At 48.8% G+C, this 17,725-nt stretch overlaps 1 protein-coding gene across 1 annotated transcript in view; it reads left to right on the forward strand.

Moving 5' to 3' along the window:
* Window positions 1-1,032: 1,032 nt before the first annotated feature.
* The window catches only part of efl1 (elongation factor like GTPase 1), a 74,011-nt gene continuing 57,318 nt past the window's right edge, over window positions 1,033-17,725 (forward strand). The window contains exons 1-13 of the mRNA XM_085469164.1: window positions 1,033-1,605; window positions 2,067-2,134; window positions 2,214-2,298; window positions 2,711-2,844; window positions 3,821-3,958; window positions 4,053-4,264; window positions 4,934-5,057; window positions 8,085-8,164; window positions 8,369-8,505; window positions 8,604-8,726; window positions 9,464-9,563; window positions 17,083-17,213; window positions 17,404-17,567. Coding sequence (XP_085325290.1) covers window positions 1,515-1,605; window positions 2,067-2,134; window positions 2,214-2,298; window positions 2,711-2,844; window positions 3,821-3,958; window positions 4,053-4,264; window positions 4,934-5,057; window positions 8,085-8,164; window positions 8,369-8,505; window positions 8,604-8,726; window positions 9,464-9,563; window positions 17,083-17,213; window positions 17,404-17,567 — 1,587 coding nt within the window. The 5' untranslated portion in view covers window positions 1,033-1,514. The remainder of the gene's footprint in view (window positions 1,606-2,066; window positions 2,135-2,213; window positions 2,299-2,710; window positions 2,845-3,820; window positions 3,959-4,052; window positions 4,265-4,933; window positions 5,058-8,084; window positions 8,165-8,368; window positions 8,506-8,603; window positions 8,727-9,463; window positions 9,564-17,082; window positions 17,214-17,403; window positions 17,568-17,725) is intronic.

A 17,725-nucleotide genomic window follows, 5' to 3' on the forward strand; every position in this document is an offset into this window, starting at 1 on the left:
AAGGAAACTTACACATTTCACTGGGAAAGGAACATAAAGGGGGGGGGCACAATTTGAGGCATCATCAACAGGTGTACACATGGTGTCAGAGGCTCACAACCCTCTGTGTGTGAGATAGAAACTTCTAATTCCTGATCATGTTTTGGGAGTAAAAGACGTTTTTGTTGGAAACAAAGAGAGACCCGCTCCTGTCTGAAAGTTTGGTGAATGTGAAGCTTTTAAAAAAAAAAAAAAATCCCAGCTCTTCTTCTTCACTTTTAAATTTTATTGCCCCCCCTCCTATGATATCTACAACGGCGCCTGCAGAGGTGAGTCTAGATGGTTTACACTGGTTATGACGTTTTTAGCCGTTATCATCATTGAAACCATTATCAGCTGGGTCATGACACATTCTGGGTGATACGTGAGTTAGAGCAAGAAGTGTGTTAAAAAAACAGATTGTCCCAAATCAGATTATATATTAACTGGTATCTACACACCACCAACATACGAGATAACTCACAGGAAGTGCCTCCAGCCGCTGATCATTGATATGTTTTGTGTCCGTGTTTATAATAATAGTCTGTAGTCAGCAGTATAAAAGAAGCAGTTATGTAATAAATGAAAAGTGATTTTAGAAATATCCCTGTGACTCTGCATTATTCTACCTATTCTGTGTTTTACATCATAATCAGTTCTTTATATAAGAACTTTTGGAAAAGTCGTATTTAAAAATGGGAATTTCTCAGATTTCTGGTGGCGGGGGTCGGGGCAAGCAGGGGTTTTTTTTTTTCCTTTTCAGGTGAATTTCCATTTAGTGTCAGAATTCATTCTGAATGAATAAATACATTTTTAAATAATTAAATGAGTCAATAAAAGTTAGAAATAAATAATTTATTAAATGTTTTAAATCAAATGAATAGGCATTTAATTATTGAAAGATTTAATTAATTAATTCCAATTCGAATTGATAAACGAAACATTTATTAATTATTTAATGGCGTATTCAATCAATTCATTTTGTCACTCCTGGCCCTCCATACATCCTCCGTGACGTTTACATCCGTTTAAATGCTGACTTGGTTTGAGAGGCGGCGCGTGAACTCAGCGGCTCCAGGACGAAGCTCTTTTTTCCCCAAATGCTCCTGAACGCAGCTAGGACGTATGCCAATGGGCGTGGTTAAAGTGCAGCATCAACTTCCGGGAAAACAACGCGAGTCGGGTGTCCCCCACATGTTTGTAAGATGCGAGCTTTTCACGGCTCGGTTTGTGCGTTTGGCTTGATTTAGACTCCCGGGACGTCGCGTCGCTGCTTTAGAGCGGAAGTGTGCTCTTCCTCCTCTTCCTCTTTTGAGGAGTTTGTGGTGGTTAGCCGCAGAGTTAGCGGCTCCTCCGCTGCCGGCTCTCATTCTCGTCACTCCGTGTTTCAGGGACTTATCTGACAGGTCCAACCGGTGACCGTTGGTCCGTCCGTGCTTTGGCGCTGTGGCTAACATCATTAGCAGGTGAAGGTGGGCTTGTTGTCGGTGTTCACGATGGGACACACCAGCCTGGAGAAGATCATCTCCCTGCAGAGAAACCCAGCCAACATCAGGAACCTGTGCATCCTGGCTCACGTTGATCACGGTGGGTCAAAGTTATTTAGCATTTATCTCAGTTCTCACGTGAGTCACTGTGGGAGGATAAACAAGCACAACGAGCCAAACTCGATCGAAGATTTAACTGAATTGCTGTTCGGCGGGACTGCCTAGCAGGTAGAGTATGAAGAAGGGGAGCTCTTTAATCGTTAGTGCCCAAGTTAATATTCGGCACACTTTATTTACTTACAGCCAGCTGCTGAGTGGCAGCCCCCCCCACACCACACACACACAGGGATGCAGGATTTGGCGTGATGTATAAAGTGACTGACATCGGCAGCATCACTGTGTTCTCATATCTAATTACAGCTATACTACTCAAGACTTTGAAGCTTTATTAACACTCACATTTTACAGATGTTCTGTATTCATTTATTTAAAAGTGTTAAACACTGATTCTGTTCCTGAGGGTTTCTGCCAGGATGTCTTTAAGTTTCTGCCTGTTTTCAGGTAAAACTACTCTGGCGGACTGCTTAGTGGCGAGTAATGGCATCATATCCAGTCGACTGGCGGGGAAGGTTAGTGACTGTTGGCTGCAGTTTCTTGGGCAGGTCGGAGCAGGTTTCTCACTCTTTCTTCTTTGCTGTATCTTCACAGCTGAGGTATCTGGACAGCCGGGAGGATGAACAGATCCGAGGAATCACCATGAAGTCCAGCGCCATCTCCCTGCACTACTCACACGGTAACGCTCCTTTGTTCGGCGGGGTTCACTTCACCTCGGGACTAACCCCGTGCTGTTCGTCCGACTGGCTCATGTATCTGTGTGCAGGGGGCGCTTCTGCATCCAGTGCATGTTCTCCCCGTGTGTGCGTGGGTTCTCTCCCACAGTCCAAACACATGCAGTTAGTGGCGGTGGGTTAACTGGTGATTCTAAACTGCCCACAGCTGTGAATGTGAGTGGTTGTCTGCGTGTTGTCCTCTGTGATGGTGGCGACCTGCTCAGGCTGTGCCCCGCCTCTCGCCCTATAACAGCTGTGATAGGCTCCAGAATTTAACTGTAAAAACGCCCCCGTGTGGTCGTCCTTCACCTGTGCTGGACGCTGATGTGTTGTTTGATGCTAACTGCCGTTCTGTGTTTGTGTGCCTCGTCTCAGGAGATCAGGAGTACTTGCTGAATCTGATCGACTCTCCGGGTCACGTCGACTTCTCCTCAGAAGTTTCCACCGCCGTCCGGCTGTGCGACGGAGCTGTCGTAGTTGTCGATGCGGTGGAGGGAGTGTGTCCGCAGGTAAACCTGCTACCTTGCTGTTTCAGAGATGCGCTTTAAGGACGAGAAATGTCATTTACTGTGGATTTGGTTTTCGGAAGTTCAAGGAGCTCAGAAAGAAAAGCGTCTGGACTTTCTTGAAGATGTTCCACCTCTCATCTGAGAAGCTTCTGTAAGAGCAGTTGGTGGAGAGGCCCAGATTTTCCCTAAGACGTCCTCTTAGGGATTTCTTATCCGTGACCCTCTTGGGACACATCCCCTTTAGGGCTTAAAAGTCTGGGACTCTCCGCCACCAGAGCGAGTTTTAGATTCTTGACTGGAGATTTGTGATTGGCTGAACCTCAGCCTCCTGAGATACTCACAGAGCCACTCAGGTCATCATCATAATGTAACAGAATAAGTGCCCATAAATACACGTTAGTGTGTAATTACATCTTCCAACAAGTTGATGCATTTTCATCAGCAGAACCGTGATCGCAGCGGGAGCCAGTTTTGGTGAAGCCGCCATGTTGAGTACAGGGACAGATGGACGTCAACGTTCTGCCCGGTCATGTTTTACACATGTGGCTGGAGACAGTCATCATACGGCTTATAAGTTACTTTAAATTTAAACATCACAGACAACTTTCAGACTATATCCGACTATTTTTGCACGTTCCGTTTTGTCCTTCTCCCACACACACCTCAATCATCATCCTGATCATCCCGCCTTCAGACATCACATGAGTCCAGCTGTGTTAGGTCCACTTTCCTGCTGGCTGACAGATGCTGACAGATGCTAACAGCAGCACTTACTGACAGGGACTCCTCAGCAGTCCATCTCAGTATCGCTGTCATCAGAAGTGAGCTTCTCTGAGATCAGCAAGAAATGTGAATAAAACCGTCGTTATCGCCCTCTGCTGGTACTTCAGTACAGTTTCTGTGTTTATGACGCAGTCTTGATTTCTAACTAAGGTGTTTCACCACGAGCTCTCAAACGCAGGTGTGTGTGTGTCAGACCCAGGTTGTGCTGCGGCAGGCGTGGCTGGAGAACATCCGGCCGGTTCTGGTCATTAATAAGATTGATCGGCTCGTGGTGGAGCTGAAGCTAACGTCTCAGGAAGCTTACACTCACCTGAAGAAGATCCTGGAACAGGTGAGGACCCGGCTCTGTCAACCACGTTTTACCGTCTCTAACCAACACCTGCTGAGTCGTACGCTTCGTGCACCGCTGTGATTCGTCCTTGCAGGTGAACGCCGTGACGGGAACTTTGTTCACATCTAAAGTTCTGGAGGAGCGAGCGGGGAAGGAGGAGGAGGAGAAAGAGGGCGAGAAGTCGAGCGGAGACCAGGTTTACGACTGGAGCGCTGGGCTCGAAGAGGTCGATGACTCCCACCTCTACTTTTCTCCCGACCAGGGAAACGTGGTGTTTGCCAGCGCCATCGACGGCTGGGGCTTCAGGTGAGGCGGCGTCGATTCACGGAGGGAGCAAAGCTTTGTTTGCAGGACGCAGAACATGAACTGAAAGACTCCAGTGCCGCGGCTCAGCCGGCTCGTGAGGCCATGATATTCATGCTGGTGTAAATTAACTGACCGGAGTCACTTTTAGGGCCACAGTTTGGTTTGAGCACAGGCTTCGGTGCTGTTGGAGTTACAGATTATTCTGTGCAGAGAGACATGAGCCTTTAATGCAGATGTGCATATATAAGCATAATATACAGCAGTGCAGGAAGAGTCTTCATTAAAACCCTCACGCAGAATAAAGGTGCACGCAAACCAGAAGGACAGGCGAGAAGCACCAGTTTAGTTTAGTAAGGCGAGTTGTGTGTGCACCCTGTGGGCTGGGTGCAGTTCAGGAAGATCATCCAGCAGATGGCGCCGTTCTTAAATGTAACATGAATACAGACCCAGCTGAGTGTTTGCCTTTCAAAGTAAAATACATTGACCAGATTTATAACTTTGCATGAATTTCAATATAGAATACAACTTTAACCCCGGGCTGATCAGCTCTGCTCAGCTGATCAGCCTGGGGTTAAAGTTCACGTCTGTGTCACTGTTAGCCTTGAACAAAGAGGAAAAAAAAAAAAAAAAAGCTTCTGGATGTTCATGGAGGCTGATTCTGTTTTCCAGCATCCGGCATTTTGCTCACATCTACAGCGAGAGGATGGGCATCAAGAAGGAGGTGCTACTGAAAACCCTGTGGGGAGATTTCTACCTCAGCATGAAAGCCAAGAGGATCATGAAAGGAGCTCAGGTGACACAGCTGGGAGGTTTATGTGGCGTAAGAATCGCGTCTGCAGTCAGAGCTTCCTGGGATGATAGTTTCTACAGAGCACCGCGGTGTTTGAGACCATGGTAAAGGTGACACGTTTCTGCACATGGACAGAAAAATGTCAGAGACAAGCGAGCACACTGCAGGAGTACAGGCAGCTACGCTTTGCCTCCATCTGAGGAAACGGCGTTCAGGTCATGAAATCATTGGCGAGCCAATAAAAGGCGAGAACAGTCAAAGCTGTCAGGTTTTATTTTAAGACCTTAAAGTCGTTAAGTTGCCCGTATCAGCTGGTCTTTGAGTCACAATTGATGAGACGAGCATAATAAAGCAGTTTAACATCAGCTGATGATGTTCTCCACATCACTGCAGCAGGGTTTAATTCATGTAAAACCTGAAACTGTCAAAGTCGGCATGTGTCTGTGCACCTCCTGCAGCAGCCTCACCTGTCAGACGTGCACACCTGAAAGGGAGCACAGACAGATGCAGTTAAAGTTGTGATGTAAAGGTTTCCAGTATAAAAACAATGAGAAGCTGAAGCCTTTGGTATCACCGTGTCGTTTGCATCTGTCATTCTAAACTGAGGCATCAACATTAAGCCAGGTGTTCAAAGTGGACTTTTATTCCCGAGACAAACGAGACTAAAAGCTTCAGGCAGGTTTAAGCTCAGCTTAACAGACGTGTTTGTACTCTGGCACAGCAGGATCAGTGTGAATGCTAAACTACGTTTATGGCCTTCAAACCTGGACCCGGCCTGTCCACTTAAATGCGTCAATGTTTTATTTGGTGCGTCTCACGGTGAAGTTTAAAGTGCGGCAATTCAGACAAATAATCCACATTCAGGCCAAGTGGGCACACAGCAGCATTAAAAGGAGATTAACCCCAACTCCACCTAACCAGAGAACCCTGTGGGGGAGCCACACCCAGCAGCCTTTCTCACAGAGGCGGTCCCAGTACTCACCGAGCCGAGCACGCCGCAGTCGAGACCAACGAAGTCGCACTTTAAAAAGATTTGAGTCCAAAATGGCTCAGGCTGAGGAGGCAGCTTAAATAACCAAGACTCAACCTGCCCAGGTGAACGGCATCAGGGTGATAGGCTCCGCCCACCTCTACCCACAGCTAGCCTGCAGTGAAAACGACTCACTGATGGTATAATTACCTTTGGTGTTTTTATTCTTAGTGCCACCATCAGGTCACACTTCAGTCTTGTGCACATGCAAAGAAATAATAACTTAGAACTGTATTTATATTATTTCTTAATATTGCACCTTAAACATTCAATCATAAACTGACAGGTGCAGCCACGTTAAAGGCAGAAATTTATGAATCGAGGTGAAACTGGAAAAGGAAAGTTTTCAGTGAAGCATTAAAAGATCAGAGCAGAAGGTTTTTGTGCTGTTGGAGCATTTTAATGGCATCATGTGACCAATAATATCGCTGCTGTGAGGTCACTGCACTAACAGGCCGTCCAAGAAGGCGGAGCTTTGAGAGTGAAATTCAAGGATGTCATTTGGATGTCACCGAGCACTGACAGCAGGTCATCTGTGTCCGAGGTCCCGAACGAGCCATTAGGGGGGAACTTCCTGGTATCTGGTGACGGCCACAGAGGTCGAATCACAAAAGTCGGTGATAGCGTTTTTGGATTTCTCCATCTTTTATATACAGTGTGTGTTATGCTCTTCTGCTCCTGCACGGCGAGAGGCTGAAGTCCCGACTGACCCGGCATGTTTATTGGATTGGACCGGTACCGGCCACGTTTCCCAGCAGACGCTCGGCTGCTGCCCCCCCCCCCCGGGCCCTGAATGATGAGTGTTTTGGTGTGTTTCTGTCTGGCCAGCGCTGCAGCCGTCAGGGGCAAGCGGAGGAGGCGTCAGTGCCTGCAAAACAGAGCAGCGATGGAGGGGCTGACCTCTTATTCATGCTCGCTCGTCATTCACAGGCACGCCGGCCCGTGAATGACGCGGTGAGGCTTTTTAGCAGCACACTCACAGGATGGGGATGAGCTGTGTGGGCTGACCTTCTGAATCGCAGCTGGATGCAGTCGCTGTGTGTCTGCAGAAAAACGTCCTCTGTCCTGTGTCTTGGGTGTTTTTTCCCTCTTTTCATGGATATGTCACCTCATGTTTTAGTGTTGTGTGTGTTTACAGCTCACACAGGCTTCAGTGTGCTGTTGATGTTCCTGGTAAAAGCTGGATTTCAGCAGAAGTAGATGAGAAGTGTTGCATCAGTGAGCTTCTCTGATGTTACTTTGTTCATTCGTCAAATATAGAATGAAAAGAGCACAAACATGTTACCTGAATAACGACATGAAGTCAGTGAATATTAGTTTAAAGGTGGAGTCGTGCAGTGTTTATGGTGAATGCAGTCAAAGTGGACTTTGCAGGTCCCTGCATTCTGTCTAGTGTCCAGCAGGGGGCAAGTCCTCTGATCGTGCTCTCTGATTACAGTAAACACTTTACAGTTTATGGTCTCATTTGCTAGTTTGAAGTCTTGTTGAATAAAACAAGATGCTCCTGTTTGAAATGATGCTCACAGAGAGTAAAGCGGACAATAAATCAGGTCGTGGTCATGAGCCGGCCTCCGGGCTTCAGGAACCCGTTTGCTGATGCGTGCAGCACGCCATGTTGGCCTTTTAGATTCCTGCACCTCAGACGGTCCACACTCACGGGCTGAGGTGCTCCTGTATTAATGATCCATTTCATAGGGAAGGTTTCAAAGCTGCCCCAGACACCAGTGCAGAAATCACGTAGTGGGCAGGAAGCACGATGGCCAGCATCCAATAATAAAACCAAAAGAGCAAAAACAGAAAACCTTCAAAATAAATCAGGAAGTAAAGACGCACAGAGCCCGAGAAAAAACTCACAATGAAAAAGTCTGATGTGGCAAATCCAGCAAACGTCCTGAATGGTTCTGGTTCCAGGAGGTCTTTGCTCCTCTGCTTTGTTTCTCGTAGGAAAACGATTCCTTGCACTGATCAGATTTTCTCCTCCGTGTGCGACGTCCCTGCAGGCCAAAGGAAAGAAGCCGCTGTTCGTGCAGCTCGTGCTGGATAACATTTGGAGCTTATATGATGCGGTCGTCATCAGGAGGTTGGTTAACTTTTATTATTTCAGTAAAATAAGTTTTTATGAATAACCTTCTAAGAAACACGAGGAGGCAGCGATGTTCCACAGACTGTTCTCAGCTGCCAGGACGTTTCCACACAGAAGCTGTGATGTTCTCAGGACAGGTGGGAACGCGTTCCCGACCCCGCGGCCGTAATGGAAGAACTTTCTCTTTATTTAAATCCCCAGAGACAAGGAGAAGGTGGAGAAGGTGGTGACGTCACTCGGGGTAAAGGTGATGGCCAGAGACTCGCGTCACTCCGACCCCAAAGTCCTCCTGTCTGCCATCTGCAGCCAGTGGTTACCCGTTTCCCAGGCCGTCCTTTGTATCCTTTGTCCTGTGAGGTGAGCGCGTCCCTCGGCAGGACGCCAGCACGACATCTTTGTCCCGCCTGTCCTCGGTGATCTTTAACACGCGCTGCAGCCATGGTGTGTGAGAAGCTCCCCAGCCCGTTAGAGATGGCGGCCGAGAGGGTGGAGAAGCTGATGAGCGTGGGAGCACGCCGCTTTGACTCGCTGCCCGAGCAGACGCAACACCTGAAAACAGGTATGCACGTACACGCACACGCACACGCAGTATTTGTTTGGGATTTCTAACCAATGACAGGAGCTCTTTTGTGAGCATGCTTCTGCACGTCCCAATCATCTGTGCAGATCGATGGTGACTCCTCCTCTGGCTCGTGTAGCTCTGAGCGAATCAGGACTGCTGACACCATATCAGCTGTTTTGCTGGCCCCGCCCTGAGGAGTCGCCGTCTTCTTACTAACCTCCTGCTCAAACACATTTTTATAGATTTGTTTTTACTTTCTTTTATATTTTTGCCTCTTTTCGCTGTCGCCTCGTCCTGGTCGTATTCAGCCTCACGTTGGTATCAAACAGGAAGCACAGCCTTCAGATCCTGCATCAGCTGATTTCATTTGCCTGACTTTGTTTAAGGCTGCGTTGTGGTCGGCTTCAGACGCTTCAGACTAATCTGACATTCGGCGGAGCCTCGTCATGCAGTCTGTGATCACAGCTCCTTAATAATCACCATTAGATGCTTAAAATCAGTAATTATAAAGAGTTATTGTTGAACCCACTGATAGCAGCTGTTTGCAGTGACCTGTCAGTGACCGTGTGGTGGGTCAGTGGCGTTAACGTCTCGCAGTGATCATCAGGGCGACGGAGGCGCTGTAACGTCGGGCGTGTGGTCTGTTTGGATTTCGTGTTGTTGTTGAAGCAGCTCGCTGTTTTCAGCTGTCGCTGTGTGTTTGACTCTTTTCCTTCATTCCTGGTGTTTCCCAGCATTCCTGCAGTGTTCGAGTGAGGAAAACGCTCCTGTCATCGTCTTCGTGTCCAAGATGTTTGCCGTGGACGCCAAGGCCCTTCCTCAGCACAGACAGAGGTAGCTGTGTGTCTGTGTGTGTTCATGCAGGGGTGTGTTACTGAAAGTAAAACAGTACTTATTTAGTCAAAGCTCTCACCAAGAAGCTTTATGCGTCCTCACCATCAGAAGAATTTCAGCCTGTGGCCTTTTAGCTTCAGCACTTTACTTGGTGCTGACCTCGAGTGCTGCAGTCTCATTGCCTTTGAAACGGCTGCTTCAACGTTGCAGAGCAGGTGTGAGCCGCTGCTCGCTCGCTCGGCTAGTCGCTGTCTTTAAGACATATTTGGTGCATCAAGCGGCTCCTGTTTTATTTCCGAGGCGTCGCCACAGCAGAAATGCGTCCTGATGTAAGCCTGAGTGTCTCCGCTGCACAGCGATAAACTCTCAGTAACACGGGGTCAGTCGATGAGTTTGCAGGTCAGTCGGGTCAAGCTGCCGTTTCCATGCAGCCTGTGGAAACAGTGCGAAAACATTTGATGCAGTCTCTGGGAAGTCGTTTGTGTTGGCACCACGAGTATCACAGTACTCCGACCTCTGACCTCAAATTAAAGGCGTGAAAGGTCAGGTATTCATAAAATGTCTTTTATTTTTAAAACTCTGCTGCTTTTGTTTCTGACGGCAACATCAAGGAAACGATGCTGATATATGAGGATCCTGGATGTCACGTCTCACCCTCCCACATGTCTGTGATTTATGACTTAAATATTAATATTAAAGAGCTTGGAAAGAAAAACTCAAGCAATTCCTTGAATTCAAGGAACTTAAGGAGGTTCCAAACTCCTATGTCAGTAATTATTATTTATTAATGTTTTCTGTTTGTTTACTTAATCATTACTTTTACTTTTTTATGAGTGTGTGTGTGTGTGTGTGTGTGTATTCATATCTTTGTGGGGACCAAAAATTGAAAGTTTACCAAACTCGTGGGGACCAAAATGCCCGTCCCCACGAGTTTGGAGGCATGTTTGAGACTCAAAATGTGTTTGTGGTGTCAGGATTACAGGTCGTGGTTGGGGCCAGGGAAGCATTATGTCCCTGACATGTCCTCACTATGATATGAAAACGAGTGTGTGTGCGTGTAGCCAGTAGGTGGCGCTGCTGTCGCGCCTCGTGGATGTTTGGTGTCTGGACGAAGGCCCACTGTCTGTATTTTGAGGATCATAAATGCGTCTCCAGAAACACAGCTGATTATTTTTGCTGTTTATTGTGAAATCAGTTCCTGTAGTACACAGTCAGAGATGAAAATACTTCCTGTGAAAGCAGAAGCGCGTAATGACACGAGGAAATGTGTTTCCTTGTAAAACATCCATCATCTGGAAACTGCTCTGTTTTAGCTGCACGTATATTATCAGAGAGGAGTGAACGGTTCCCGTGCTGGAGGCAGAAGCTAGCGTCAGAGCGTGCTGTGCCTGGCTTCCTGCGGTGCCCTCTGCGTCGCTGGAGCACCTTTACCTCCAGTTTGTCTCTTACTCCAGGAGGGTTGGTGGTAGGACACAGCTGTTGGCCCTCTCCCGTCCGTGCGTCCTTCTCGGAGGTGAACTGAGGGTAAACCACAAACCCCCCAACAGCCAGTGATGGATGGAGCCGTCCTGGCCTATCCTGGCCCGCCTGTCTCTTCTTAGGACGCGAGCGCGCTTTAACATCACACAGCTCCCTTCCTCCATGTCTGGCCCATTAATCTAAGCCCGGTGTCACCGAATCTGTCTTCAAGCCCTTTATGAAGATGGGAGACAAGGTCTTCGACTTCCTGCAGCGAGATGAATAGCGAAGCTGTGTTCGAGCTTGAAAGGCTAGGATGACGAGTTGCAGCGTGGAGTGGATCGCTGCCACGGCTCATTGGAAGCAGATGCTTACAGGAGGCTTGGATTGATGTCGAGGAGTCATTACAGCGTTGGTCCCAGTGTTGGTTTAATGGCCTGGCCTGCGGAGCATGTGTGTAAGCCATTAATGGGCCAGAGTGAACTCGTTGTCTTCGCTCTGCCTCATTGTGCACTGCTGACTGATCTGCATTCGCTCAGTTGTGGCAAAGCTGTAAAAAGCTCTAATGCGATGTTGTGAACTCCATTACAGTGTTCCTCGACTAATAATCGTAGCAGCTAACCAGTGTGACACGAAGACGCTCCGCACATTCCTGTTTATTAGCTTGGGTGTCGGGTCATTTGGACGGTCAGAAACGAGCGGGCTCGCGCGGTTGTTCAACTGCCCCGCAGGACGTGATGATGCGATGACGTTTGGCTGCTCCGGAGTCGTTTTATGCCACAGAGTAGCTTTGACTGCAGGAGGTTTCCAGTTGAGTTCAGGATGATTTTGCATTTTGGGCCTGAACGTTCGCTTCGAGCGCTTCCAGGGTCACGGGAGCCCTCCCCAGCCGCACACAGACACACACTCCCAGCTTTGGCTGTGGCCAGATGTTGGATTAGAACCCCGGACCGTCTTGCTGTGAGGCAACGGTGCTGACCGCTGCACCACCGTGCCTTCTATTATTACGTTCAACACGTTCTAGTTTTCAATTTTAATCCCTTCTCTTCATCACGGTTTGTGATTTCAGCTTGGATCGATCCTGCCACGTGATTGGCTGATGTTGTTGTTAGCTGCGTTGCATTAATGTGGAAATCGTGGGTCGATGTTAATGTTTAAAATAGTTGATTCTGATCAGTCGACCCAGAGGATCACCAGCAGCCACTCGCAGCTTTGTTCTTCCACCTCATCCTCAGAGGGTTTAATGATGGGGTCTCCACCAGTCTGAGCTCCATCAGCCGAGTGTATTTTGGGGTTGTGAGCATATAGCATACAGCATATGCTCCATTCCTCCGCCTCTGTTTTCATCTTCTTGATCTGCAGCGTTTCTGATGCAGAGAGATTCAGCCTCAGCTCTCAGCTTCCTGTCACAGTTCTGATCCTAATTGCAAACTGTAGCAGTGCACTTCCAGTGGCAAGCAGAGGAAAGGAGATATAGACAAGCTGTCAGAGGAGGCATGGAGGATGAGGACTAGGAGGTATGTGAAAGAGAGAGAAGGAAGGAAGGAAAGGCCATCTGATATTGTGAGGCTGTCTAAAGTCCCGGCTAATGAGCTGCGGGAGCTTCTTTCCTCTTTGCCTGCAGCAGGCGTGCATCCTCTCTGCTGACATCTGTGTGGCGGCTGACGGCTGACGGCGCCTCATAAACATGTTGTTCGTCACTATCACTCAGGTCCTGGCGCTGTGGGTCACCTCTGACCCAAAATCAGTGAAGTCTTTGACACGAAAAGTTCTGAAACACGGAAAGCAAACGACTGAGGCGTCTGACTCTCAGACTACGACACGTTACTTTATGCCAAATAAAAATAGAAGCAGTTACTGTGAATTATCGGCCCATCGCAGCCCTGATGACTGAGGGCCGCTGACGATTCATGTTCATCCAGGACTGCAGGAAAAGAATTCATCTGTAAGGGAAACGACCTCGAGCGGTCGACTCCGGCGAGTGAAAAAAGCGTCTGATAACTCATTAAAGGCTTACCTGTAAAAACCCTTAACATTAATTATTGTTGGATCCTGACTGAGGCGGCAGCTTTAAATCATTAACGGAGTCGCTGCTGCGCTGCCACTTGTCTAATTCGCACACAGCGCTTCCCTCAAAGTGGAGACGCGCGTCTCAACAGGTACTGATGCACTCAGAGCGAGGACAACGATCCCCCGTCGCACCCGCGCGTCTTTTTGCTCATCTCGAGGTCCCAGTGGCCAACCCGCTCGCTTCTGTGAAACTCAGGACTGTGATTGGACAGAAGCATTTACAACACAGAGCAGAGGCAGAGACGGCTCGGTGGCTTCACCTTGTTTAGTGTCAGGTGCGAGGGACGGGCGCAGAGCTCAGGTGCAACGAGCTGCTGAGAATCTGGTAAAAATTGTTAATAAATGCTGAAAATGTGGATTTTTGGACCAGAACTTGAGATGAGGAGGAAATGAGTTCAGGTTTGAAGCGTCACTACTGGCTAACAATGTGCACAGACATGGCGACATAGCGAGGGCGTGACCTGCAGCGTCCTGCAGCGCGCCCAAAGCTCACGGTTCTTTTTCTCAAATGCTGCATGCATGAAATGTGAAATGCGTAAGTCTGCCATGTGGCTGCTGTTGCAACTGGAACGACACCGGTGACAGTGCAGACACTAAAATGATAAAGATTCCTGACATGTTTTTATGCATAAAAGTTGATGAATTTGTTGAATTTCTTCCTATTTCGACTCTTTGCAACACCAGTAAGAGAAAGTCTCACATGTCGGACATGAGCTGCAGCTTTTTCCCAAAGAGCTGTGACATCACGTCCTGTCATTGCACCTCAGCAGATTCGCTGCGAGCCACTGCGTGCTAGTCCAATCAGTGATGGCTGAAAGTCATGTTCATTAAAAAAGACAAACAGTGCTGCGCAGCAGGTCTGATCAGGGTCAGAATATCTGGACTCGCGTGATCTGATCCGACCTGACCGCTCACGCTTTGTGGCTCCTTAAACTGTGGACAAAGAAAACTCAAGTTTACTGTCACAACTTCCTGCCACAAGAGCTTTCTACGCCGTGGTTGCTGTTGAGAAAAACCCTGCAGTGTATATATGTGGAGTCCATAGCAGGGGCAGTCGGCATAAAATCTGTGCCGGATCAGATTTCTGCCTAGGATTGGTCGAGGCCCGGGGTAGCACTGACCGCCACTGTGCCGTTGGCCAACAGGTAGCAGTGGAAACGCTGTAGATCTCACCCTGGGTCAGCACACCTGAATCACGTGATTAGTTCATTACCAGGCGTCTGGAGAACTTCAAGACATGTTGAGGTCATTTAGCCATTTACATCAGCTGTGTTGGATCAAGGACACATCTAAACCTGCAGGACACCGGCCCTCCAGGCCTGGAGTTGGACATCCCTGACATGCAGGGACTGTGCCGGGTCACGGATGTAGTTAAGGACATGTGGTGGATGCTCTCCTGCTGTGGAGCAGCAGAAAGAAGCCTGTGAAGTCTCAGAAGTGCAAATCTATTCATTTAACTGCATATGGACTTTGTGAACTGCTTTGCTTTGACATCGAGGATTATAAAACCCGCTAAACAAACGAACCCAAGTCCCAGTCCAGGCGCTTCTTTAAACCTCAGTGAGCGGGGTCTGCTGAGGCCCTCGGTCTTCACATATCTTAACAATTGGGGCGATCGTGGCTCAAGAGTTGGGAGTTCGTCTTGTAATCGAAAGGTTGCCGGTTCGAGCCCCGGCTTGGACAGTCTCGGTCGTTGTGTCCTTGGGCAATCGTTACTGAGTGTCCTTGCCTACTGGTGGTGGTCAGAGGGCCCGGTGGCGCCAGTGTCCGGCAGCCTCGCCTCTGTCAGTGCGTCCCAGGGCAGCTGTGTGTGAACGGGTGGATGACTGGATGTGTAAAGCACTTTGGGTTCTTAGGGACTAAGTAAAGCGCCATACAGATACAGGCCATTTACCATTTACTCGTCTAAATCCTCCATCCAGCTAAACAGCGGGCTCTGAGCTTTATTTAGCCTTTAACTTACTCACTATGCAGCTTTCATGCAAATGTCAGAGCAGATATCATCAGAGTCACCACCGATTTCATTTTCGTTCGCTGGAGCCAGAGTAGAAGACATCTCCAATAAAAATCCTTCAGCAGTAAAAAGTGGTGAAGTGTGCTTTGCAGACAGATTTAATATCAATACATTGTTTAATTTTCCAGCACGCTTTTTTCCTCCGTCTTCACAATGGGAAAAGGTCTGCTCGTGGTCGCGATCATCCAGCCTCAGTGTTTGGAAGCCATTACTTCATAACCGCAGCAGGCGGGGCCAGAGCCCCGGTCCTGGCGTTCCCATTATTACCAGTGAGCGACTGATTTGACCTCCTGTGGAAAAGTGATGAAGTCCGTAACGCGGTGCACAGCTGTGTTTATTTCAGCGTTTGATGTAAACGCGGCATTAAAGGGGAAACCTCCGCTTAAACATCTGTTGGCTGCTTTGTCCTTTTCGGGGGAAATAATGCGAAGCTGACTCGTGCGGCTTTAAGCTGAAAGTCACTCTGAGCCCATTTGTTCTTACGGCCGGGCCGTCTTCCAGTGGGGCCGGCTCTTTTGTGGTTTCCTGCTACAATCCTGAATTCGGGCCGCGGCCCCGTTTATATCCAATTTATGCTAAAGAGAGGTGCAATCAGTCTCAGTGAGTCTGCAGGGCTGCCGCTGTTGTCAGGGGCAAATTATGGGCTGTTTAAAGTGGTTTGTCATCACGGAGCTGAACTCTGTGCTGCATGCCGTCACTCGGGCCTATTGTGAGCAGCTGTGTTGCTATAGTCACTGTGGTCTTTTTGAAGAGGGCATGCACATGCATACACGGGCTAACACGCCAACCGCACAGCGTGCACACACACGCACACACACGGGTCATGCAGGAAAACTAATGCAGGGATAATTATGTTCTGTTTTTACAGCTTAAACTCTCCTATCGGAGGAATTTGAAGTCTGTTTCTGAACAGAAGGTTTCAGGTGCTGACAGGAGCCCCGATGCTGCCTCTCAGACCTGCTCCCAGAACCGATCCATAAACATCAAAAACCTGTTCAGGATCCTCTCCTGCTGCACCTCTGACCGGCTTCTAGCTCGGCTGCAGAGCACGCCTGATCCTAATCCTTCACCTTGATTTTCAGTTCTGGGAAGTGGGTTGTGTGCAGGCGGGAGCGTCAGGAGCGACTCGTTGCCTTCAGGGTTGGAAACTGTGGATCCTCTCAGCAACGATCCAGCACTCGAAGGCCGCGGCGGCTTAAGAGAGAAGTCGTTTGCATAAGTTTAGGTGGTGGGATCTGAGAGGATGGGTTGGAATCATCAGCTTCTCCGATGATGCCAGTTTAATTCAATTCAGTTTTATTTACACAGCAAATCACAGCAACAGTCGCCTCAAAGCGCTTCATACTGTAAGGTCGACCCTACAGTAAGACATACAGAGAAAAACACAACAATCATATGACCCCCTATGAGCAGCACTTTGGCGACAGTGGGAAGGAAAAACTCCCTTTTAACAGGAAGAAACCTCCAGCAGAACCAGGCTCAGGGAGGGGCGGGGCCATCTGCTGTGACCTGTTGGGGTGAGAGAAGGAAGACACTTTTAGATTCCTGTTCCCGGATCTCACCCTGCACGGTCCCGCATCAGTCCAAACGTCCAGTGGAATTTTTAAAGCATATATTTGGGGACAGACAGTTTTCTTGGTTCAGGATTATTCCACATGTATCACAGTAAATAATCATCATCATTTATGAATCATTTACAGACGCAGAAGGCTTTCTCCTTATGTTTCGGGCGAGGTAGAGCATATCGTTTACCGTTTGCAAGGATGGTGGTTCGAGTCCAGCCTGCGCGCTGAAGTGTCTTTGAGCACAAACCCAGAGTTGATGCAGAGCGTGAGTGTTGCATGCAAAGCTTAGAAAAAGGTGCAAAGATCTGTGCTGCGGAGGTGCGACTCAGCAATGGGGTGGAGTAAAATGAAACATTTAAACATATAGTGACGTAGTGGAGCGTCTCCAGCTCTGATGGACTCTTGTGTTCAGGCCTCTGACTCAGGAGGAGATCGCCGAGCGCAGGGAGCAGGCGAGACGGCGACACGCTGACAGGATGGCAGCGGAGAGCCACCGAGAGCCCTCCCACTCTGAGAGCGTGTCACCTGCAGGACTCTGCACAGGTGAGCTCGTCTCAGTGACTCGTTTCACTCGCTCATCTTTATTAATGTGTCTGAACACAGCTGATGCTCAGTGGTGCTTCAGTGGTTTCAGTGCAGACACACAAACACAGACTCACAAGCTGAAAACATGTCCGCCACGCTGTCACCATAAATCTGCAGCGTACAATATCTGATCTCGTTTCTCTCTCAGCGAACATGGAGAACCTGACGCTGAAAGACTCGAAGCCAGAGGAGGAAGAGGAGGCGAAGGAGACCTTCGTGGCGTTTGCTCGCGTCTACAGCGGGGTGGTCAGGAAAGGACAGAGAGTATTCGTACTGGGACCGAAGTACGACCCCGCCCAGAGCCTGAGCACGGTAAGCCCCCCGCTCGCCTGCTGCAGCTTGTGTTCGCGGGACGTTGGACCGTCTCGTCCCGCTGCTGTAGCTGCTTCGATCCTGCCTTCACTTCAGTTTTGTGTTCGCACACTTCCTCCCAGCACAGCTGATGTGATGCAGGCTGACAGGTAGTGTGA

This window comes from Copadichromis virginalis, linkage group LG1 (genome assembly GCF_057382275.1).
Source record: "Copadichromis virginalis isolate Kocher_CV1m ecotype Utaka linkage group LG1, C_Virginalis_male_GT1.1, whole genome shotgun sequence".
Classification (NCBI taxonomy): domain Eukaryota; kingdom Metazoa; phylum Chordata; class Actinopteri; order Cichliformes; family Cichlidae; genus Copadichromis; species Copadichromis virginalis.